Source organism: Lutra lutra, chromosome 3 (assembly GCF_902655055.1).
Source record: "Lutra lutra chromosome 3, mLutLut1.2, whole genome shotgun sequence".
Taxonomy (NCBI): Eukaryota; Metazoa; Chordata; class Mammalia; order Carnivora; family Mustelidae; genus Lutra; species Lutra lutra.
In genome coordinates this window covers 68,227,687-68,253,550 of record NC_062280.1, presented here as the reverse complement: position 1 = coordinate 68,253,550, position 25,864 = coordinate 68,227,687, and the positions used below count along the sequence as shown (strand labels likewise).

The window sequence follows — 25,864 nt, the reverse complement described above, 5'->3', positions numbered from 1 at the left end:
AAGGAAGGAACCAAGTTTGTATATATCATTTATTAGTGTAGACATACAGCCTCTAGAAAGATAATAAAAAATAAAGTGAAGTAGCTTGTTTGTATTGCCTATTCAAAAATTTCATTAAAAACAGTTTTTTAAAACATGGTCACCTCTGAATATTGGTACTGGTGTGGGAGGGAGAAATTTATATTTCGCAAATGAAATTTTCTTCCACGTGCCTGTGTTGCATTTATATTTTAAAAAATGTCCCATGAGTGTTTGCACCCCCAAATCTATTTTTGGAAGGTTTCAAAGGGCTGTGTGCTTGCATGTGTACATAACTGTGTATCTGAGAATATAAACAGTTCTGTACTAGGTTTTATCAAGCTTTCTTTGCCCCTCTGTGTACCTTTCTCAATAATTTGAAACTTTTATAATCTTTTTGTATTGAGATAGAGGTCACATGCCATAAAATTGACCCATTTTATAGTGTATATTTCAGGGGTTTTTAGTATATCACTATGTTACGTAGTCATCACCACTGTCTAATTCCAGAATATTTTTATCACCCTCAAAAGAAACCCCATACACATTAGCAGCAACTTCCCATTCTCTTGCTCTCCTACCCAACGCTTTAACCCTGGCAACCATTAGTCTCTTATCTGTCTCAATGGATTTGCCTCTTATGAACATTTCATATAAATGGATTCATACAAATAGGACATTTTGTGTCTACTTTCTGTCTCTGTGGACCTGCCTATTCTGAATATTTCTATAAATGGAATCATACAATATATGCCATTTTTTGTGTGGCTTTTTTTTACCTAGCATAATGTTTTCACAATTCATGAATGTTGTAATATATATTGGTACTTTATTCCTTTTTTGACTGAATATTCCATTGTATTGTATCACATTTTGTTTATCCATGCCTCAGTTGGTGGACATTTGGTTTTCTAATTTCTATTATTTTTTATTATTTTTCAATAATCTTTGAATTCACATGGTACAACTGCTTTGAACACTGATACAGGTTTTTGCGTAGAATTCTATTTTTAGTTTTCTTAGGTATATACCGGGGAGTGGAATTAAGTCACTGATATTAGCACAGGAAAGGAAAAATGACCAATGGAACAGAATGGAGTCTAGCAACAGACCCATTTGTGTGTAACTTGATATGTGATAAAGGTAATACTGCAGTGCAGTGGGGAAAGGGTAGTCTTTTATAATAGATGATGGATCAGTTGAGTATTCATATGGGGGAAAATGACTTGACAGATTTCATAAATGGGCCACAAAAGGCACTAACCATAAAGCAAATGTATAATAAATGTAATTATGTTCAAATGACACCAGTAAATAATGAGTGAAAAGGCAAGTCATAGAGGATTCATACCCAGAATTATGTAAAGAATTCCTACAGATCAAGAAGAAAAATGATTCAAATCCATGGTCAGAGCTGCAAAAGCAAATTGTTCTACCAGGCCTATAATGAAAATTAGTAGAACTATGTCCTATTCTTCCAACCTTATATTCATTCCTCACAAAAGTAATCCTTTTCATCTTGTAGCTTTTTATTACATTTTATTTATATTTCTGAGTAAGATTATATGATTTTATGTATATATATGTGTGTGTGTGATACACACATGTATAAATAGACTGAAGACTCCATGATTATGTTTCCTCTTTGGTACAACTTTCTGTTTTCTCTGGAGTTTATGGTTGATTTATGTCTTTAGTTTTTTAGTATTCAGTGGAAGCATTCATATACTTTCCAGCAGAGATGTGCACATCTCTCACTGTTTTCAAATATAAATTTTTCTTGAGACATTCTCCCTGAAATTTTGTTGTTCTCTTGTTATTTAGGATAGTTGTTCTCTTTCTGTTAGATGCCTGTCATCCTGGAATCTTGCTTTTTGACTCTCATGGAAATTCCTTTTGTGTCTGTCCTGTGTTTGAGCTCTGCTTCCTATATGCCATCTCTCTCTTTTTCTTGGTTTATTCCTTTGCTTTGGTAGAACAGATTGGTCATTTCCTGAGGAAAGGTTAATGAGTAGTTACATTTTTGAGACCTTGCATATTCTCCTCCTCCCCTTGGTTGGTTGTCTTGTAGAATTCTAGCTTGGAAATTGTTCTGTTAGAATTTTGAAGGTACTGTTCCATTGCCTTCTGGCTTCCAATGTTACTGCTGAACATTCCAATGCCATTCTGATTCCTGATCCTTTGTAAGTAGCCTGTTTGTTCATCCCTAAAAGCTTTTACGATATTCTCTTTAATCCCTGTCATTTAAAATATTTTATTATAATGTGCCTTGGTGTGGGTCTTCCTGAACCGGTGTACTTGGTCAGAAGTCTGCCCTTCACTCCTGGAACCAACATAAAGTTAACTAACTTGAGTTTAAAAAAAAAAAAAAAAAGTCTTTCAATGCAGGAACTCATGCTTTCCGGTTCTAGAAAAGTTTCTTGGATTATTTCTTTGATAATTTCACTTTCTGGATTTTCTTACTCTTTTTTTTCTGGAACTCTCATTATTTGGACCAGCACCACCTCTTGAATGGATTCTTTTTTTTTTTTTTTTTTTTTTTAAATTTTTGGGGTTCCTTCCTGGGAAGATTAATTCAGTTTTATCTTCAAATCCATCCATTTTTTTTTTTTAACTTTTTATCTTAGCTATCGTATTTTCTTTTTCCAGGAGGTTCCTCCTCCCCCTTTTGGTGGTGGTTCTCTAAATGTTTCGTTTTTATAGTTTGCTATTATTAGGATATTTAGTAACGGTTTTATTTTTGTGTGAAGTTTATTTGTGCTCCCTTCGTTGTCTTTATCTCTTACAGACTTTTAATTTTTTGTTTGCATTTCTTCAGATATGTGGTGATACTGGGTTTTGTTCATATACATGCACTAGGCACTGAACACTTGTTGGATGCTTTGTGTGAGTAGGTAGGGCTTATTGATCAATAGGTTTTGCATCGTATGCCATGACTGGGTCATTTTTCTGAGAGATTTTCGATTCCTCCTATCTGTAAGTCTTATATTTTGAGAAGCTCTGTTTTCCTGCAGAGAAATTCTGTAGTTTCCTATGTTTTTGTGTTTATTTATTCCAGCATATGCCCTCTCACTTTCTGGCTGGTACACTAGCTCCAAACTCTGGTTTTTCAAGCCAGTAAGATGGCATATTTTGATCCAAGTTCAAGCTGCTCTGTGCTGCTCAGATTAGGGACCTTTCTTCAGGTAAAAGCTGTAAAAACACCCAGTTCTAGTCCATTCTTCCAAATGTTGTCTTCTGTCCAAATCCTGCCTACTTTTGGTTGCTCTCAAGTGCCCTCAGAGAGTTGGGTTTTTGTTTTTGTTTTTGTTTTTTTAAGATTTATTTATTTTAAGATTTTATTTATTTGAGAGAGAGTGCATGTGAGAGAGCATGAGCAGGAGAGAGGGAGAAGCAGGTTCCCCGCTGAGCAGGGAGTCCCATGCTGGGTTCAATCCCAGGAACCTGCGACCATGATCTGAGGCAAAGGCAGATGCTTAACTGACTGAGCCACCCAGATACCTCTAAGATTTATTTATTTTAGAGACTGGGAGGCAGGGCATGTATGACTACAGGGTGGGGGGTTGGGGGAGAAGCACAGGGAGAGGGAGAGAGAGTCTCAGGCTGACTGTGCTAAGCACAGAGGCCAACAAAGGTCTTGATCTCACAACCCTGAGATCACAACTTAAGCTAAAACAGAGTCAGGTGCTTAACTGACTGTGCCATCTTAGGCTCCTCCAGGTAGTTGTTTTTTGTATTTTTTTCCCCAGAATATGTAGTTATCTGTGGGAATATTGGTATGATGAGCTATTCTACCACTTGTGATAGAATATTATATTTTTTGTTTGTTTTAAAAGGTACAGGTGTTTCATGAATTTATATCAATACTAACAATTCAAATCAGAACAAGGTTTTTAGTTGTGTCTCTTCTTCTATACTAAGAGTTGTAGTTCTCAAGGACATAAAGCAGATGATAGAATTAGAATGTCACATAATATATTTACTTCTTTCTACATCTTACAGCAGTCTCAGAATAACAGTACTTGTACTTTCACAGTGACCAAAGTGATTACTAAAAACAGTTAAAATTTTTTTCCTAGTGCTTTCTATAAACTTCTATCCCTATTTAAAAAAATATTTTATTATTAGCAACGTTGCATACATTTAGCCATTATTTATACTCTTACTGTATTTCTTGTTTAACTTTTACCAACAAGTAGATCATGTTATTGCTTGCTATTAGTTCTTAGGTTCACTTTGGTTATCTAACATGTATTCTCTAGGTTCTTTTTTTTTTTTTTTAAAGATTTTATTTATTTATTTGACAGAGAGAGATCACAAGTAGATGGAGAGGCAGGCAGAGAGAGAGAGGGAAGTAGGCTTCTTGCTGAGCAGAGAGCCCGATGTGGGACTCGATCCCAGGACCCTGAGATCATGACCTGAGCCGAAGGCAGCGGCTTAACCCACTGAGCCACCCAGGCGCCCATTTCTCTAGGTTCTTTTGGAAGGCTTGTGGGAGTAGTATTTCCTGATCTCCAGCATTTTGATAACAGTTCATCTGTGCCTTCTATGTGTTCAAGAGCAATTTTACTGAATATAAAGCACTTCATTTATATTTTCTTGAATATCTTAAATGTATACTCCCTTTTCTTCTGGCATATTAGTGTTGGCCTTGGAAAAGTTTGATGTTGGCTTTCTGAGTTGATAGTAGGTGTACGTCATGCTTTTTCAGCGATTAGTTTCAAAAAACTTTTTTAATTTTTAAGGGCATTTTCTTGAATTATAGTTTTTACTGTTTTCTTATGGTAGTGCTCTTTTAAGACTTCTTTTTACTTGAATGTTGAATTTTTATTGCTTCATTAGTTGTTGCCTTTTCTTTTATTCCTTCATTTGGATAAATGTTCATTGGATATATGTTACATGTGTTTTCTCTCAAGTTCATTCAAGCTTAACCTTCATTTCTGAAACCCGCCCCTCCCCCTTTCTGATGTTTTCCTGAGTTTCTGTTAACCTTAAATATGAGTTTTTTTGAATTTTGATTTATGTTGTTCTTTTATGTCTTGAGTTATTTTTGTAATTTTTTTTTTTTGAGCTCATTTTGAAATTGTAGGTTATAATTTTCAGCTATTTTGTGGATATGTGTTCCTGGTATGGTTTTATGATTAGGATGTTATTCCATATCTTCTTTTCTTTTTTCTTTCCTTATAATAACTTCATGGGATTGACCTAGTCATTTTCTGTTGTTTACATTTTTGTCGTTTAGAATGGCTCTTCTTACAGAACTCCCTCTGCTATTGTTTCTTGGCACTCTTAAAAAATGTGGCATTTGCTTTCTGAAATTTCTAGACTTTGCTCCCTTCCTTGCTTTTGTCTGAATATTCTCTTTCCTTTATCTTCATTGTACCTTTTGTGCTCAATTTTGATCCCACTCCCACACCCAGTAGTTTATCCTCACCCCTTAGTCAGGGATGTTTTAAGAGTTCAGAGAGGCTGTATAGCTCCAACTTCTTCAAACTTCACCATGGACTTCCTGTACGAAATCACTATTTGAAAGGAGAAACCCTTTGAGTTAGAGCTTTTTTACTCAAATTGCTATTTTCAGTGTCTCTATTCTCAGATCTGTCAGATACTCTGTTTCCTTTTGCTTCCTCTCCTACGACACAGGTCCTGTGTTTATTGGTGATTTGTCCCCACCTGTTATTTTGGGGGAACTCGTGGAGATTCCTTGTCAGCCAGCCAATGTTGTCTGTTGGTTTGGGGTTTATATTTCTATCTGAGGATTTAGGGATGCTCAAAAACACTTGTATGGCTTCTGTTGTCCCTGAATCCAATTTACCACTTCCTAATTGCTGTTCATGGTATGTTTTGTTTCAAGTTTGATAATCTTGCTTTAATTAGATTATATTGTCCTCCAAATAGTGCTTGAATCTTAATCAGTTCCAGTGCTAGTTTAAGTTGAAAACAGCCTAGTTGATCATGGTACTAGACATGTATGCAATGACTCAGAGTCATCAGTTTAGAAGTTAGCCTAAGGGTAATTGTACGCCAACTTCCAATTAGTACCTACTCTTATCCACCCCCCCTCATTCCAGAACTTTTATTTTCTTGTTTCTTTAATTTCAGTTAATTAACATTTAATGTGTTATTAGTTTCAGAGGTAAAGGTCAGTGATTCATCAGTCTTATATAATACCCAGTGCTCGTTACATCACATGCCCTCCTTAATGTCCATCACCCAGTTATCCCATCTCCCCCACTCTCCTCCTCTCCAGTGACCTTCAGCTTGTTTCCTATGATTAAAAGTCTCTTATGGTTTGTTTACCTCTCTGATTTCATCTTGTTTTATTTTTTCCTCCCTTCCTCTGTGATCCTCTAACTTGTTTCTCAAATTCCTTATGAGTGGGATTATATGATAATTATCTTTCTCTGATTGACTTATTTCACTTAGTATAATACCCTCTAGTTCTATTCACGTCGTTGTAAACGGCAAGATTTTGTTTTTTGATGACTGAGTGGTATTCCATTGTGTGTGTGTATACACACACACGCCTTTATCCATTCATCTGTCGATGGACATTTGGGCTCTTCCATAGTTTGGCTATTGTGGACATTGCTGCTATAAACATTGGGGAGCAGGTACCCCTTCAGATCACTACATTTATATCTTTGGGGTAAATACCTAATGGTAGCACGTATTCTTAACAAGTTGCTGGAAAACAGGGATATCAGGTGGCCTGCCTATACACGAAGGTCAGTCATGCCTTCATCATCTTTGATGTATATGCCATAGGTTGTCATGCTCTGATCTAAACATTCTTGGAAGACATTGATCTAGTGTACTGATGTTCCAAAAAGTCTGCAAAATAATGAGCATCTTAGAAACATTGGAAACATAGCAGATGTCATCCTACAAAATGATAGTTCATTTCCCTTTGTCACTGTCTAAAAATAATACAAAGGAAATATAGAAACTCCTGGGTGAAGCAATTAAAATGGTCAAGATAGTAAAAGATTTCTTAAAAGACTAAGCCAAAACAAACAAAAAACCAGGGTTTGTCCAGTTAGTTAGTACAACGAGAGACGGGGTGGTGGTAGATGGGATATGATGGAATTTAATAAGATTGAGAAGGGAATTAAGGAGCACAAATAATACTTTCAGTTAAAGGAGGCATCTGTTTTTGTATATTGGATAGTAATTTTAGGGATCTTCTTATCCTAGTAATAGCCTAGTTCCTTAGCTCCTGAATTTGGTATTCAAAAAAAGTCAGCCAAAACAACTCACTTCTGGAAACACAGATTTTTATTGAGTTGGTAAAACTTTCCAGGATATTGATAGTGTTAAGAAGTTGATATTTCTTGGGACGCCTGGGTAGCTCAGTTGATTAAGAGTCTGCCTTCGGCTTGGGTCATGATTCCAAGGTCGTGGGATTGAGTCCCACATCAGGCTTCTTGCTCGGCAGGGAGCCTGGTTCTCCCTCTACTTGCTGCTCCCCCTGCTTGTGCACTCGCTCTCTCTCCCTCTCTCTTGCTCTATCTCTAGCAAATAAATAAATAAAATCTTTAAAAAAGTTGATATTTCTTATTTTTAAGATGTTTATTTATTTTAGAGAGAGAGAGAAAGAGTGCACACAGGAGAGGGGCAGAGGGAAAGGGAGAGAGAATCTCAGATTGACACTGGGCTGAGCACAGAGCCTGACAAAGGGCTCAATCTCATGACCCTGAGATCAGGGTGCCAGCTGAGACCAAGAGTCTGTCACTTAACTGAAGGCCACCTGTGAACCCTGATATTTATTTACTTCATTTAACTTTCTTGCTTAAAGGAATCATACTTTATTTTCATTTATGAAGATAGATTATTTACCTTGCAGTATGTTTCATTTAAAATTACTCCTAATTTTTACCTTTTTAAAAATTTTTAACAGGCCTCAACAAATAATGAAAGTTCTAATCACAGTTTCGGAAGCTTGGGATCTTTAAGTGACAAAGAATCTGAGGTAAGTAACTTCATTTTAAATATGGTGCTATTAAAGTAAAAGCTGGAATCACATTTTTCTTTTAATAGTTCCCGCCTGCGCCCCCCACCCCCCAAATCCTTGTACTAGGAACATTTTGTTCTGCTTTATGAAGCACAGTATTCAGACTGAAGACTATTGGGCATTAGAAAAAAAAATACAGTTTCTTTGGTTACATAGCTGAACTCGTACATTAGTGTTATAGATGTTCTTAATGGAAGACAGTTACTAGCCATTCATAATTCTAGTAGCTGAAAGTGGTTTTTGAACAGTGTTCTACAGTTTTCTATTATTTTTTGTTATACTTCCATCTTAGTTTGGTTCTGAGTAAGGGTTTGTTCATTTCCTGAGATACAGATATACATTTTTCTCGTTTTGAAATTTCTTGTCGAATTTCATGCCGTTGGTTTTCATTTTTTATATTTAAAAATGTCTGGAAAATCCTCTCCCCTCCCATCCACTTACTGATCCCACTAAGAACATACATGGAATTTTACAAGTAGGTATTTGGATCCTTGGTATAGTTAACATTGAGCATGATACACTTGGTGGCATCTGTTTGAAATATATAGACAAGACGTTCTTTGGGTTTTAGCATTCACTTGCTGCTGCAACATCACTTTTTGTGGCTACAACCTATATTTCCTCTGCTCAGATTATAGACTTCTGTTATGTTTCAGTGCATGCGTGTGTGTGTGTGTGTGTGTGTGTGTGTGTGTGTGTGTGTGTGTGTGTGTTTTCCCTTCAATGTTAACTTCTCTTTGATCCAGTTTGGTCTTTTTTCTACATGGGTTAGTATAGATACAGTTTCTCTAACACGAATAGGTCATTAGCACTTAGTAACTCTTAGCCATTTGATTTTTGTGTTCAGTGGAAAGAGAATATCAAAGGTAGCATTTTTTAAAGTCCTGTGTTATTGAAAGCATCTGGGAATCTCTAGGTAGACAGTTTTGTGCAGTACTATGCAGGCACCCTGACACTCCAAAGGAGTGTGGCATGGGGTTTTCACTCATCAGGCTTTCCCTTCCACAGAGACAACTGGCAGGCAGCTGAAAGGACTGTGCAAGTGACGGGACTTTATCTGCAGTAGGTTCCCTTGAGGTAAGCGTTAGTAGCCCCTGTAGTACCAGATTATCACAGTTTAGTTTTTTTTGTTTTGTTTTGTTTTGTTTTCAAATTAGCACACTTATATTAAGTCCTTAAAAATTGTAGGTTTAGATTTAGTCAAAGTACAGCTTTTCAGAAACTATATCAAGAATGTTTTCACTTTATATCTCCTGGACATGAACATTTCTTGATATTTCCAGATTTTGGACTATTTAGTAATTTCACATGCCTTTCCTTTCACTGACTGTTACGTTATGAAGGGCAATAAAGTAATTTTAGATATTTCCCTTTTCTCCACCACATCTGATGTTTTTGATAGATTTTTTTAATACCAAAACATAGTAAAAGTTAGATCATCTATAATAGTTATTTATTTCTATGTTCTTTATAGGTACCCATGCTCCCAATATAAGTTATAGATGCAGTATTTAATTTTTTCAAAGGAATCAGTCTATAAGAAGTACCATGTCCCTTTAGAGAATTTGAAGAATCAATTTTGACTATATTTTTAGTTAAAAAAATTTTTTTAAAGACCATACTGTAATTTACAGTGAATTACAATTTGGTTAACCATTGCATGTACGTAGCTTAATTTATATAGAAATTTTGACATTTGAAGCAGCAGTAGAAAATCTTAAAAATTTGGGGGCTTTTGCTGGTCTGTGTTTGCTATCAGGAATTTTTATAAATTGTTAAGTCAAGTGGCACAGTATTTTGAAAATGACTGTAGCTTATACATTTTCCTTAAGATTTGAAGAAGCAGGGTTTTTTTGTTTTATCATTTAAGAAGCATCTTATCTGGGAAATGATTTTCAGGTTTTATCTCTGTTCTAGATACTCTATAACAGATTTCCTTGGGGTGAAATTTTACACATCTCAAAATACAGATTATTTGTAGATCATCATGGGAAGTTGTTGGGTGTAAACTATTGTAGGGTGGAAGTACTACTTTTTTTTCCTGGTACACCAGTAGTAAAGTTTATGTAGTATTTCATTGTCTTCTGATGTCATTTTATTCTTTGGTACTCCATTCCCTGATCCATTACATTTCCTTAAATAATAGTTTTTGTTTTTATGAAAAAAAGTATTGAAGGTTTATTTAAAAAAAAAAAAAATAGCGGTTCTCTGCTGCTCACCTCTACCCCACCTGGCTCTTGAGCCCTTCAGCTTTTTCTGGTATTTATTCCTACATTTTAATACAAATAATATGCATATTTTGAACTTTTGTTTCCTCACTTGGGCATTTTCCTCCCACCCAGTACTCTTTCAGACATCCAAAACCCCTCTGTTTTCTAGTCTTTTACTTTTAAAACTGAAAAGCATCTCATATTCACTGTTAAACTCATTCGAATCTACTTCAACTGAAAATTTTCATTTCAGTTTATATATGAATTACTTCTTACATGGATTTGCCTTTTATTTCTAAATGTAGAATTGTAGAACAGAAAGTTTTTTCCCTTTTTAAATGAAATCGCCTAGTTGGAAGGTGTCAGTCTTGTTTTTACTTCGTTTTACATCATTCTAGGTCTATTCAGTGTTGTCCAAAAATTTGTTTTCAGTAAGCATTTATTGCATATGTGTTATCTTCTAGCCTCTGTGCCCAAGCACAGAGAATATAAAAAAGTGAATACAGTACAATCCCTACCTTCACATGAGATCACTATCTGGTAGGACAAACAAACTGCTTCATAAAGAGTGTAGCCCATGCTATAATAGATGTAAGTACAAGGTACTGTGGGAACAAAGAACAAGAAACCCCTAATTCTATCTACCGGTCAGGGACAAGAGGGGAGAAAAGTGAAGTCTTCCTTTAAAGGAGAGATAATACTTGAGTTGTTAGGCTATGAATTCATCCTAAAAGACAAAGGCAAAGCTAAGAGAAGAATACAGGCAGAAAGGCTAGGATATGCTTCTGCTTTTGCATGAAGCATGGCAAATAGTTTTGTTCAAGACATGAGGCAGTGATGCGCAACCCTACCTGCACTTTCAGATCACCTGAGAAGCTTAAAAAACGTACCAAGCTGCCAGCTGGTTTGAAGACTTCTGGTATAGGTAGGCTAATGCAAGAATGGTGAAGGATATGTAGGAGTCAGGGTTAGAAAGTCCTTGTAATTGACAGTAAGGAATTTGGACTACTGTCTAGATAATGGAGAGCCATTTAAACAGAAACAAAAGGCAAAGTAGAGATGAAGAAGCTCCCCCAGTTTGTAGTGTAGAGGATAGAATTGGAGGCAATGATACCTCCGTTGGGAAGATCATTTAGTTAAGGAATATTGTCTCCTTTATAGAACTCCCCAGCCTCCACAGTTTAATATTAGGAAAAACTTCAAGTAGCCAGGGTTCTAGTTAAAATGTTCTCAAGTTTATCTTTTGAGTTCTGCCTTCTCCTTCAGATTCTCAAACTTTGGTTATTGATATTACTACCCAGGCCCATGCTTCTCAAACTTAAGTGTGCAAGTGAATTACCAACAGTTCCTTTTGTCTCTAGATCTTGGGTGGGGGTTTTCATTTCTAACAAGCTCTCAGATTCCCCTAGATTATGAAATTAGAATCTTTAGGGTTTGATGACTGAATGAGGGTAAAGAAGGAAAAGGAGGAGCCTAGGGTTATTTAAAGGTATCCAGCTTTAGGTGAATGTTAGTGCCTTTGACCAAGATAGACACACAGAAGAAAGAAACATAGGTTTGGCATAGAAGGTAATGAATTAAATTCTTGACAGCACTGAGTTTGAACATCTGTGAATTGACCAAATGAAGATGGTACTTTGGATAGGCAATAGGAGCTAGAGATGAAGACTTGGAGGAGATTTTGGCACAGGTGACCACTTTGAGTGGTTGTAGGATACCTGGGGGTGGGTCTCTGAGAGTCTTTCAGGGATTCCCTGGGTCAAAATAATTTTTATAGTAGTGCTAAGGCATTATTCCCCCCCTCTTTTTATTTTTACAATAATGCTAAGACGTATCTGGCTTTTCATTTTCTCTTGAGTTTACAGTGAAAATTTCCAGAGTCTATAATGACACGTGATGACATCATCATTCTGATTTATGAATCATGTGCTTGTATATTCTGATGTTTCAAAACTTCTTTAGTTTTAACATCTAGAATAGTAAACATCGATAGTTATAGCCTATGCAAATAAAACTCTTTGGGGTCCTTGACAGTTTTTAAGAGTTTGTAAGGGAATCCTAGGACCTAAAAGTTTAAAAACTGCTTCTGTAGGTGAACTCATCTTAATAGTGTGTGTAATGCTGAGAAATGTTAGCAGGTGAGGTAAGCATGCTAGAGAAAGAGCAATAGTCTGGGTAAGGAGGTAGACAAGCAGTAGGAAGAAAGGGGAATAAGGAGTAGAATTAAATGTCATAGAAGTCAGTTAGGATAATTACTGTAAAAAGTTACTAAGAATTGTCACTTAGGCTTAGTTTTAGTAGACTAATGGGAGCAAGATGCTAGACTGTAGTCCATTAAAGAGAGCTTGGATAGTGAGGAAATAGTGACAGCAAATATTGACTACTCTTGGCAGAATCTTGATAAGGGAGATGACATCTAGAGTCTAACAGGCTTAACATATTATGTGTGGGGAAGGGCTTCTAGCAGAATTGTGATGACAGGACAAGGAAAGTGCTGAAAAGAGAGAAGAAAATAGAACCAAACTTAGCACCTGTTTTTTGGGAAGTGGTATGAAATGCCAAGACCCAGAACCTGGGTGGGCAGGGTTCATTGTGGACAGAATTGACTGGAAATCTCTTTTTCCCTGATGAGCAAACTTCCAGCCTGATAACCTTTCTTTTACTCCACAGTAAAATAGAGATTATCAGCTGCAGGAAGAGTCATGAGTTGGTTGTGGGTGTGAGAATGATAAACATTTTATGGGAGGGACCAGAAAGGGAGTTTGTAGGGGATGGAGAGAAATGGCTATTCATCTTATTTTAAATGTTTTAGAATGCTTGAAAGAGTTGGAAACAGGATCTGTGCATGTTGTTTGCTGTCTAGAAGTCCAGGTTATTTTATGAAGATAAGAGAAGGAGCCCATATTTCTTGATTATCAGTGTTTTCCAAGTTTTTAAAATCTGCCTGATTCACCTATTTGCAGTTCTTCAAGGACCCATCTCTAAATAAGCACAAAGACCTTCTCTACTTTCTCTAAATACTTCGCATTTGCCCTCTCCACTCATCCTTACCTCAGGATGCTAAGAGAAATTATTTTATAGCTCAACTGGAATTTATAATGAACAGTAATTCCATAACTCTCCTCCTTGCCTCTTCTTTTGGATGTCCTAGAATGTATTTTATGTTATTCTGTCTTATTTTATTTCTTACTAAGCTTGAAATATTTGTGACTGAATATAAATATAATTGAATTATATCATCTTTAATAATGTTGGAGAAACACATTGAGTCTGTTTATACCTGTGTGCTTACATACAACATATTACATAATGGTAAAGCAAACATGTCAGATTATTTTATTTTTGCCTCCATCTTTACTATTCATCTTTTTTAAATGTATGGGTTTTTTTTTTTAAGATTTTAATTATTTATTTTGACAGAGAGAGAGAGAGATCACAAGTAGGCAGAGAGGCAGGCAGAAATGGGGGGAGCAGAGAGTCCAACGCGGGGCTCGATCCCAGGACCCTGAGATCATGACCTGAGCCGAAGGTAGAGGCTTAACCTGCTGAGCCACCCAGGTGCCCCTACTATTCATCTTTTAAATTCTTCTGTGTAACCTGAATTATTGATGCTGCACATTTTATTTATTTATTTATTTATTTATTTATTTAAAGATTTTATTTATTTATTTGAGAGAGAGAGAGACCATAAGCAGGGCAAGCGTCAGAGGGAGACTCTCCTGAGCAGGGAGCCCAACGCAGGGCTCAGTCCCAGCACCCTGGGATCATGACCTGAGCTGAAGGCAGACACTTACCTGACGGAGCCACCCAGGCACCCCTGTGTGGAAAATTTTTAAAAAGATTAATTCTCTTTATAGAGCCAGTTCCCCCCTTTCTCTTGAGTAATTAATTACCCATTCTTTAATCCTCTGTCCACTAGCATTGAATTACTATTTATTTTTGGTCCAAGTTTGTTTGATTTCTGAGATATTTAGGATTAAGGATTTTAATTATATGGAAGCTAGGATAGTTGTTGTATCTAGACACTTAAACTTAGATCCATTTTCAGAATTGTAATGATTGTAATGAGAAAAAAATATGATATGGTGCCTTGATTGTCTTAATTTACCTCTAATGTTGATTAATGAAGGTCATGACAGTTCTGATTAGCTTTGTCATTTGAATGAAGTTTCTAGGAGTGGTCTTGAAACCTAAATGAGATTTTTTTTTTTTCTCATTCGAGTTGAAGTGATGGTATAATACTTTGTTCCTTTTTTTAGAAGAATTTTCAAAGGACCATGTTATGTGTGGTTTCTTATTTTCATATTTTGGAGGAAGTAGAAATTAAGAATACCAGGGAATTAGACCTAAAACTAGGTTGAATCTGACTTTAGGAGGACATTATTTCCATTTCTAGAACTAGTGGTAATTGTTTATAGAGTTCCTTAATAGGTTATTTTTAACATAAAATCTCCTTTGTTGAAGGAGGTATTTAAAAATTACACAAAAACCTGTGTAAATAGGTTTAAATAGGTTATTTTCTGATATTAGTAAATTGGCTGAATTAGGAGAGTGGTAAGAGAATGTCCTGTTTTTATCTCGTTTCTGCTCATACCCATCTCTACTTTTTATATTCCTTTTTGCCCTCTTAATAGTATTTAGCTTAAATGTTTGGTCAGTGAATACTTAGATATCATAGATTGATTGGAGATTATGATTCTGTTTGAAAGTAGAGGTAATACTTTAAATTTTAGGTTTTAGGTAGATTTTTTTTTTTAATTCATTACAGTTTTACTTGTCTTATATGTGTTTGTTATAACCAGAGAAATCTTTTTTTTTTTTTAATGTCTTAGTCGGAATACCCAGTAAGAAAGAAGAAAACTTGAAAAATGAATTTAGTGATGTGTAGTTAAGTATCACTGAAGGTTACATTTTCATGTCTATTCCTCCCCTAGGTGAATTACCTTGTTTTTTACTTTATTCTGTTTAAATCTCTTCAGCTCCTCAAGATTGTTAGATATCTAGTGTATTGCCCTCATCAATTTTACGAAATACTCTTTTCTATCCTTCTGCCTACATTATTTTCTAAAATGTTTTAGCCTGTTAAATGATTTTTGTGGTATTCTACTTGATGGGTTTCTCCATCTTATTTTTGCGCAGGTAGTATTTTCTCATTACTTCTTACTGTGTTCGGTGGGCAAACCAAAAATCTTAATAAGTATTACTACATTAATTGTTTTCCTAAGACATTATATTTAACAGTGTTGCTGTATACAATATATAATGTGTAATAACAATGTCCTCTTGAAGGAGAGTAATGTGTGTGCATGCAAAATGGTGTATTTTATAACAGTAATAAAGACATTTTCTCATTAGAGGAATTAAGGTTTTTTTTTTCTCCTTTACAAGACTAATAATCATACTTCTAAATTGTAGGATTTAAAAGTTCTTATGAAATACCTGGAATTATTTGTAAAATTTCTGTTTATTTAAAAAGAGAAAACTATTTAATTCTACCACTATCCATTAAGGGACATTGTCCTATAGGAGATATAGTCACCTAAAAGTTAGTGTGTCTGACCCCAACATATGTTATATGACAGGGTTCACAGCAAAGGAAGTAGGTCTATTTTGGTTGAATATATATATGTCCCTGCTCTCCTGGAAGGAAAAGTGAACTGGAAACCAAATGCAGGTCTGATGCTGGCTCTGTGCCCCATTTCCCATAAAGGTGGTGGAGGACTGTGTGTGTCAGAGTCAACTGGAAAGATTTTTCAAAGGAAAAAGAATTTCCTGCTTAGACGTTCTAATATACTCTGTATAGATAATCTTTCACTTTCTTATAAATCATGAAATCTTGAAATAATGTTCTATAACCCATTTACTTAGCCAGGAAATAAATAGCTGTTAAATATTGTGCATTTAGTGTCAGTGGTTGGTGGTTTTTAGAACAAGAACGTTCTTAGTTGATTGATAAAGGTAAGATTAGAAGAGAAAAATGCCAAGTCATCCTAAGATAACTTTAAAAGTGGAACCTGGTATAGTGCTTGACCATAGTATTATATGCTCAGTAAATGTTTGTTGAATGAATAAATCGAACATCACTTTAGTTGTAGCAAACTATACAGATAGTTTTTGTGTCAACAACTACAAATTATTCTTACATATTCATCACACCAAGGTTCCTTAACCTTAATGTTGTTGACATTTGGGATCAGATAATTCTTGAGATGGGATGGGGTTGTCTGTGAATGTAGTATGTTTAGCAGCATCTCTGCCTAACACATTAGATATCTACCTACTCTCCCCACCCCCCCACCCCAGCCATCCCTCTCCTGCTTGTGACAACCAAAAGTATATCCAGGCATTGCCAGATATGCCCTGGTTGAGAATCCCGCCCATTTATGAAGCAGATAAATAGTTTGAGCATGTTACCTGTGGAGCTAGATTACAGTTCTTTTAAGTTTCACGTCTCCTAAGTATGGAAGCAGAAGCCTAGAGAGATTAGTTAATTTGCCTACAGATAGTAAGTTAACAGTCAAAATTCTAATTCCAAGGTATCTGTTTTGTTTTGAAGTAACGTTCTCAACGGCTGTCTGTGCTCTGCTCTCCCTGTGTAACTAAGAAAATGTGTAGCTTATTAATTAGATAAATGTTCCTAGCTAGTCTTTTGGGGGAAAAAATGGTTTTCTTTTATTGGAAATATTTAGATTTAAGGTAATTTATAGTAACATCAAATTTGCCAGTCCAAGATATGCCTGGGCTAATAGCATTTCACAAATATTTTATCTGATAAATACTGCTTTTAGTCTGGATTTTAAGGGCAATCAGCACAAGCTGACATTACTGATAAGTTTGACTTCAGTATGTTATACTGTAGTAGAGCTTTAAACATATTAGATGTATTTTTATGTTAGCAGAACATAGTATTATGATTAATTCTCATTTTCTGAAATAACTGAGTAACCATGACAACCCACTGGACTTCTTATATCCTAATGAGTTTTCTGCTATATGTGACAATTTGGTTCTTTAATTTTTAATAGAAGATTATATTAATGTTATTATTTTTTAAAGATTTATTTATTTGAGAGAGGGAAAGAGTGTCTGAGTGCCTGCTTGTAGGTGGGGAGAAGGGCAGAGAGAAAGAGAGAATCTGAAGCAGACTCCCGCTGAGGTCGGAGCCCTTTGTGGGAGCTGTTATCTCACAACCCATGAGATCATGACCTGAGCCAGAATCCGGAATCAGATGCTTAACCGACTAAGCCATCTAGGTACCCCAAGAGTAATTTCTTAATTTTAAACAATTTCCAGTGTGGAATATTGCAGGACTTAACTGTTGTATATATAGATTGCCTATTGCTAATACATTGGCATCACTTTTGGGTTTTTTGTTGTTGTTGTTGTTTTTTTTTTTTTTTTTTTTTTTTAAGATAGATTTATTTATTTATTTATTTATTTGAGAGAGAAGAGAGAGTCTTCAGCAGACTCTAAGCTAAGCATGGAGCCCGACACGGGGCTCGATCTCATGATCCATGAGATCACAACCTGCACCGAAACCTAGAGTTGGATGCTTAACTGACTGTACCACCCAGGTGCCCCTGGAGCTCTTTAAAAGTAAGGATTCCTTTGGTCTCTCTCCAGAAATGGTTAAATTTGGAATGGGGACTTCAGCATGAACTTCAAATAAAAGCTTTGTAAGTTATTATGATGTATAGTAACATTGAGAATCCATGCTAATATCTGAATGATAGAATGATTTATTTTAAAAAACTCACTTTTTGAGGGTTATAAATGTATTGCTATAGAGAATAGCAATGGGATACCACTTTTTTTTTTTTTCCCTTAACACATCAGGTAGATATTTAAAGGTTAGTGGGCATTCTCACAGTGAAAGTGTGATTGATACTGCCTTTGAAAATGCACTTTGGCAATATGTAAAATTTTTAGTGTGCATATTCTGTGACACAACATTTACACTTAGAAGCGTCTGTCCCAAAGAAATAAATTGTTTAAGGATCTAGCGATTCATGTTCAGAGAAATGTCTGTAGGGATATTATACAGGAGTATATTTTACTCCATCATGAGTGTCACACCGGGAGAAAAGTTGTGAAATCACTGTTCTAAATTTTACTATTGTAAGTACTTTCAAAATGCCAACATTTCCAGAATAAGTTAACTTGAAAATTTGCTTTTTCCTTCCACAGCAGTTGCTCTATATGTCTGTTTTATTCTGGTTGTATGATTTGAAAACTTAAAAGATCATATGAATAGGGGGGAAAGTCCAATTTTATTTTAATTTTTGGTTTATACTGTTCAACAAATAACGCCTTAAAGGGAAAGCCAGAGACGGGGAAAATGCTAAGAAGTAGTTATGCTTTGTAAATTGAAAGAAAATGGCTAATAAAATTGCATTCATCAATATTGAAACTTGGTATGCTCCTTTAAACATACACAAATTCAAATTAAACTGGGTCCAGATGATAGGAGCTTGAGAAGTCAGACTATGAGGATGGCAAGTTAAGGTAGCTTTTAAAAATTGAGAGTTAAGAATGCGGTAGTATTACAGTTCTTTTAGGTGCTCATGTGCTTGTGGATGTTGTCTGTCTGTAAGGCGAGTAAAGATCCTTTGGGTTTTTAAAAATGATGTGAACTGGCACAGTTTAACCTGTAAGACAGCACACATTTTCATTGGGTAGTTAGCCAAGTTTATCTTACTGGCTCTCCACCATCTTTGACAGTACATATTATTAAATAATAAAAGCAGTACAGCAGAAAATAGGCTACACTCAAAATTGCTGATGTGTTGATTGGATTTACATGAAACAGCAAGGAGATGCTCTTATTTCATGATAAGATCCCAAAATGTTGCATACATAAACTTTTTTTTTAAATTTAAACTTTATTTTATTTTTTCAGTGTTCCAAGAAATAACATAAACTTGTTATACTAAATATTAAAGTCAGCAGTGTAACAAAGATCTTCTTTAGATGTCAAAGATTCAAGCAGACATTTCCAGATAATAATTGTTCTCCATATTAAAGTTTTGACTCTTGGGCAGAGACAGACTGTGAATTTCAGGTCCTGCCAGCTCAAAATCCTTGAATTAGGATGTACATATCTCATGATAGTTTTAACTAAATGTAAATCGGATGCAAAGCAGCAAAGAAATTTTTACAATAGAATTTTAGTTTTCTTACAGTGCATTCTAACCAAATTTTTATAGCAAAAGGTTGGAAGAAACAGTATCTTGTACATCTGATATTCTTGAATAGAACATCTATTTTACATTGACTATTTTTATAAAACTCCAGATTTTCCTTTCTAGTTCAGTGCTGTTTTGATATGTGCCATTAAAGTAACAGATTTCTTCAACATTTTCCTGTCTCACATCTAGTTCAACAAATTTTGCCTAGAAATACGGAATAAGATTGAACATTGGCATAAATTTGTCATGCTGTTTTTTTTGAAGTATAGTGACCTTAAATTTGATACCTGAGTAACCCTATGAATCATGGGAATAGCCAGCGATTTGTATTTTTTGAAACTAATCTGTAGCTAAATGAATCAGTTGGAAAAAATACATTCTGACAAGTTGGAGGATTGAATATTTTGTTACGGATATTATTTAGTAATAGAGTAAGTACCTTTCCTTTCTATATTTTTTTAAGATGTTATTTATTTATTTGAGAGAGAGAGATTGAGCACAAGGCAGGGAGGGGCAGAGGAAGGAGAAGCAGGTTCAGTACGAGGACTCTGGGATCATGAGCTAGCCGAAGGCAGATGCTTAACCGACTGAGCCACCCAGGTGCCCCATTTTTCTTTCTATTCTAAAGTATTTTCTCATTTAATGGGAAGAGATTAAATATATCTGTGTCATTAACTGTAGCAATTTTATTAGAGATGATGATCTCTGACTTTTCTTTTTGATGTCCAGTCAGGGCTGATGAAATCTACTTAAGGTAGAGGTAAAAAATTTTAATATCCACTCCTTCTCTTTTGTGATGATATCTGAACATACTGTTAAAATTTCCTATAATGCATTTATGCCAATAATTTTAAATAGCTCTCTTTGGAGGCTGATAGAGGTGGTTATCTTCTATCATGGCATGATCCATACTGATTTATTTCCCTCCTTCTGTGACAGTGTTAAGATTGTAGGATTTTTTTATATTTTGTCTTACTTGCATTGAAGAAACACATTTATTTTTATTTTAAAAATAAGGCAAGGAGTCAGGTAAAACAAGATCCCATATTAGACTTGAAAACTTGTTTAATAATCCCTGGCTTAAATTCCAAATAAAATAGTAGCATTAGTTTAATTATATCACTACCACCTCTTGAGTCCTTTAGATTTGTCTTTGTTTGTTTGTTTGTTTGTTTTAGTATATGTGCTGCCAAAGCGAGCACTTGTCTTTGTTTTTTGAACATACTTTTCAATTGCTAGAAAATACCATGTAAATTATCACTAATATCTTAGAGCATTTAAATGCCACAGTAATCGTTCAGATTTTGGTATGATTACAAATTAGCATTTATAAAGCTAAATTGATATGAATAGTACCACTTTCTACTTTCTTCACTTTCTTCTAACCACTGTTCCATTATACAGCGTAATTCTTTGACTTTTTATAATTGTGGTAGTCTTTCCATCTTTCAAAACCAAATCAGGGGCACCTGGGTGGTGCATTCGGTTGAGCTTCTGACTGTTGGTCTCTGTTTAGGTCATGAATCTCATAGTTGTGAGATGGAGTCTTGCATTGGGTTCCGTGCTCAGTGTGGTGTCTGCTTCAGATTCTTTCTCTCTCCTGCTGGCCCTCCCCCAGCTTGTGCTCTCTCTGTCTCAAATGAATAAATCTTTAAAAATAAAGCCATATCATATTTTGCTTTCCGTATTTATTTTGCCATCTATTTTCTGGTCAGCTGTAATGCAGTGGTTAAGAAAAAAAAATAGAGAAGCAAAGAAAGAAATGACTGCATCAGCAAGAGCAGTAATAAACTTGAAAACATTCTATAAAATATGCAATATGTGCAATTTTTACACCTTGTGCAAATGCAAAGCTGGCTTGGTTGATGTCCCTTGGATTTTCTATAGATCACTGGTCAAGATCAGTGGTTTTTCAAATCTTTTTTTAAGCTGTAGAACTCTTTCTTCAAGTAAGTCCAGTATGGAACCTCTGTTAAAATGAGGGGTGCTGTGTTTGCAAGCATGGAGGTGGAGGTAGGATGTGTCTTTGATGGGCTAGCGCCTTAGTTCAGCTCCCTGCTCCTTCCTTCCCTTTTCCTCTTCTTTAACATCTTTTGAGGCACAACCTCCTTTCCTAAGGTATCTCTGGAGTACAGTTTGAAAATCGCAGATAGCATTCTGATTTTTTCTTCACTGGTGAGCCATTTTAGAGATGAAGTATTTGGTACCTCTCTGCATATCCTAAATCTCCAGGGTTCTAAATTCCCAAATCCGTGTAGAAATGAGAACTCAGGAGAATTGTTAGCAGTAACCTTCACTGAGAATTTTAGTTTTGTTTAATATAGGTACTGTTCAGACTTAAATTTAAAAACAACAAAAAAAAAACCCTAATGCACATTTTCCTGAGGTTAGCGATAGCATATTTAGACCGTAGACTGCTGGTTCTGTAGCTTATAGTTGAAAAGAAACTTGAATGGGACCTTAAAGAGGAAACATCGCTTATTTTGTAAGCCCTACAAGTTATTTTTAAGCTATTAGGGAAGAAACTGCTAATCATTTAACACGTGATTGAAGTTTTGAAATAGAAAGTACATAGATTTTTGGAATAATAATAATTAAAAAACAGTTTTTGTTTTGAAAAAATAATTTTAAACTGGCTGTAGTAATTGTGTGTGTAAAAACTATAATTTTAAATTCAGATAAGAAAATTTATTGGGTGCTTACTGACATTTATAGATGTTTCAGATGGTGTACTGTTTCAGATGGTGTACTAAGTGTGTCTCTGTGTGTTTCTTATTTAATCCCCACAGTCCTACACCTGTATTACCACATTTAAAATTGATGAGAATAAGGTGCCTGGCTGGCTCAGTCAGTAGAATATGTGACTCTTGATCCTTGGGGTTGTGAATTTGAGCCCCATGTAGAGCATAGAGATTATTAAAAAAAAAAAAAAAACTGATGAAAAATTGGAGTCTTGGGTTAAATAATATATGGAGAGTTATCGTAAATAATGGACCCAGAGGGCTGCCTGGGTGGCTCAGTGGGTTAATAAGCCTCTGCCTTCAGCTCAGGTCATGATCTCAGGGATCGAGTCCCACATCGGGCTCTCTGCTAGGCAGGGAGCCTGCTTCCTCCTCCCTCTCTCTCTCTCTCTCCCCCTCTCTGCCTACTTGTGATCTCTCTCTGTCAAATAAATAAAATCCTTAAAAAAAAAAATAATAATGGACCCAGAATTTGATTCTTAGTCTCAGTCTGTGGTTCTTCAGAGACCAGTGGTTCTTGCTTTCTGGGAAATGATGTTTCTTTGGGGCTGACAGAACAAGTCTAAAATAATCTGAGGTGAGAGTGAGGAATGAGGTGGTAACAGTAGGACATGGGTGAGAAAAGATTAGGGTTTATAGGAAGGGACGAAATATGGTCTGTTTTTAATAAAAACACTTATTTTATAGGTGAATTTAGTTACATCTTGGTTTTCCTTTTTTGTTTTTTATTTTGTTCAGCTTTTCAGTTTTTTATGACCTATTTCCAACTTCTTTACCTGCACTAGTCATACATTATAGTCTTAAAATTTATTTTAGTCCTGTCTCCTCCCCCCCCCACCCCCCCACCCCCGCCCCCCGCCTTCCTCAAATTCTCTGGTTTAAAGGAGGTAAACTTGTTGCCTTTTGGGTTGTTTTTACACTGTAATAAATATGCATCTGGGTTTTTTCGTTCATTGTTTTTAACAAAATGACATTTTCTCCAAGGACTGTCCCACTTTCCCATGCCATTAAATTTTAAATTTAGGTAGTGAAATTTTGCCTCAGTTTTTACTTAAATAATCTGTAGGTCTTTAAAAAAAAAAAAAAAAGACCTTAAGTATCTTCAAATATATATCCAGTAAAGTGGTTAATGAATGTTATTCCAAATAAGTTTGCGAATTTCTTCATACACTGAAACTTTCCATCCCATTCCCCTTTTGGAGATAGCAGGTGAATGTTAGCATTTAAAAGCTTTGTGGTTAATAAATCTAACTTTGTTCACCCTGGCTGAACCGTCCCACTCTGCTCTGCATTTAAAATGTATCCTCTCAACCTAACTCATCCACTGTTCCTTGGAAAATATTTTGGAAAGTGATACGAAACCATAGGTAGAAAATGTTTCTAGTATAATTTTTAGAATTGTGTTATTCTATGTGATTTTTTTGTTGTTGTTTATCAAAAGTAGCTAGTCAGGATTTAAGATGGAATACAGATGGGATCCTGCCATGCTTAAAAATTAGTACATTAAACTGTTATGAAAAACCATATTTTATTGATCTTAAGCTACTTTTTTTTTACATAGATTAGATAAAGATGTGAATAAGTATTATTTGGGAATCCTCTTTTGTTTTAAGATAGATTTTAGGGTTCTTTATAAAAATGTTAGCTTAGAGTTTTTATTTGGTGTTATTTTGAGTAAAATAGAAACTTGGTTATTGTTTGCCTGAGTCTGATAAATAATGAACTATTTACCCTAACCTGCTGATACATCAGTCTACCTCCTGAGTAGATTGCCAGTTAGGGAGGATTTCTTTAAGATCTCTGGTTTGTGTTGTGAAAACATGAAGGCAGTTTATCGGTTATAATTTTATTTACAAACTTGATAAAATTTTGAAATATTTTTGTGTAGTTGATTCATTCAATTTTTGATACAGGGCACATAGCACGTCATTTACAGAAAAAAAGAGGATTTAGGCCATGGAAGTAAAGGCTTGAATTTGATTTAAATCCTGGTTACCTTGAATAAATTATTTAATATTAATGTAGCTATCAAGTGATAACTGTATGCTAGGCATGAGGAAATGGGGGGATGGGGAGATGATAGAATTCCTGTTGTTGAAGAATTCAGGCACTGGAACATTTGATTCATCCTCTGTATCTGTTATCATGTTGACAAAATGGGGGGTAAGAGAACTTAAAATCTCCATTATTCTGAAGAGGAATCATAGATGCTCAACACAAGTTATGTGTTGTCATTCATATTGTTTAATCATAGACTACTCAGAGACAACAAAATAGAGATTATTTCCCTTTCTTGTTTGGGAACTGCACTGGCTTTAGAGGTTTATTTTAAGTTGCTTCGATGTATCATTCATTCAAACGTCCTTTGTTCTGGCACCAGACATACTTGCTAATCTTCTAGAATTTGAGGGCCTTGTGCCATTGCATTGTGCTTTTTGTTCTTAGTTTTGATTTTTAACTAAGCATAACAGCTTGTCAGACTCCACAAAAATTACTTGTTATTTTAGCCTGATGAAAATGCTAATTTGAGAACAAGCAATCATCTAGGGTTGGGGAATCTGCAGACTTCTGTAAAGGGCCAGATGTTTTTAGACTTTGTGGACCATATAGTCTCTCTGGGAACTAACTCTGCTATCATAGTGTGAAAGCAGCCATAGTCAGTACATAAATGAATGAGTATGGCTGTGTTCCAATAAAACTTTATTTATGGACACTGAAATTTGAGTTTCTTAAAATTTTCATATCACAGTATTGTTTTAATTATTAAAATGTCCAGTTACTTAAAAATGTAAGTCATGCCTAGGTAATGGGCCTTACAAAAACAGGTGGCTAGCAGATTTGGCCATTGGGCTGTAGTTTGCTGCCACCGATATAGAGCATAATCTATGAATTTGCTGTAGTTGTTAGATAATAATAGTAGGATTGTATATATATTGGGGTTTGAATTCTGCTCTTTTCTTTTTTCATCCAAGTTTACTTTTATAGACTAAATATGTGTGAATAATAGAAAACGAATAGGAAAAACATAGGGTATTTTTCTTATTTTTTGCCCAGTTAAGAATTTGAAGGGTGCTTTAAACGGCTGCTTACTCTGAGATATTTTATCCATCTCAAGTCAAATTCTGTAAATGTGAATTTCAAGTAATTTGTACAAGGACTTCTGTACTTTGGATGTTTAAAATTTACATAGTAGCAAAATTTATCTTTTAAATAGACTGTATATACACAACTATACATTTACATCACATGAGCACTATTGAACAAAATAGTTTTTGTTTTGAAAATAATAATTTTTATACTGGCTGTAGTAATTGTGTGTGTAAAAACTGTAACTTTAAATTCTGTTAACTTGCTTTCTGTAGACCCCAGAGAAGAAACAATCAGAATCATCCAGAGGAAGAAAGAGAAAAGCAGAAAACCAGAATGAAAGTAGTCAGGGTAAGTGAAGCGAAATCTTTCAGAGCCAAATAAGTATTTATAATTAATCTGATTTTAATAGCTTAATATTTTGTAGAAGTAATATTGTATTTTTATCATTTTTATAGCTATTATAAATTCATGCATTAATAGTTTATAAATGTACTTCCCATAAGAAAGAATAATAATATGAAATTGAAATGGTAGTATATGGTTACTGTTTTTAGGCTTTTGGACATTTCCCTTATTTTTTTTTTTGCTTGAGAATTCGAAAGA

The 25,864-nt window shown here is 35.1% G+C and overlaps 1 protein-coding gene across 2 annotated transcripts in view; it reads left to right on the top strand.

Moving 5' to 3' along the window:
• Positions 1-25,864, top strand: part of TLK1 (tousled like kinase 1) — a 142,687-nt gene that overhangs the window by 53,471 nt on the left and 63,352 nt on the right. For both annotated transcript variants that reach the window (XM_047722115.1, XM_047722116.1), the window contains exons 3-4: positions 7,919-7,990; positions 25,534-25,609. In XM_047722115.1, coding sequence (XP_047578071.1) covers positions 7,919-7,990; positions 25,534-25,609 — 148 coding nt within the window. The remainder of the gene's footprint in view (positions 1-7,918; positions 7,991-25,533; positions 25,610-25,864) is intronic.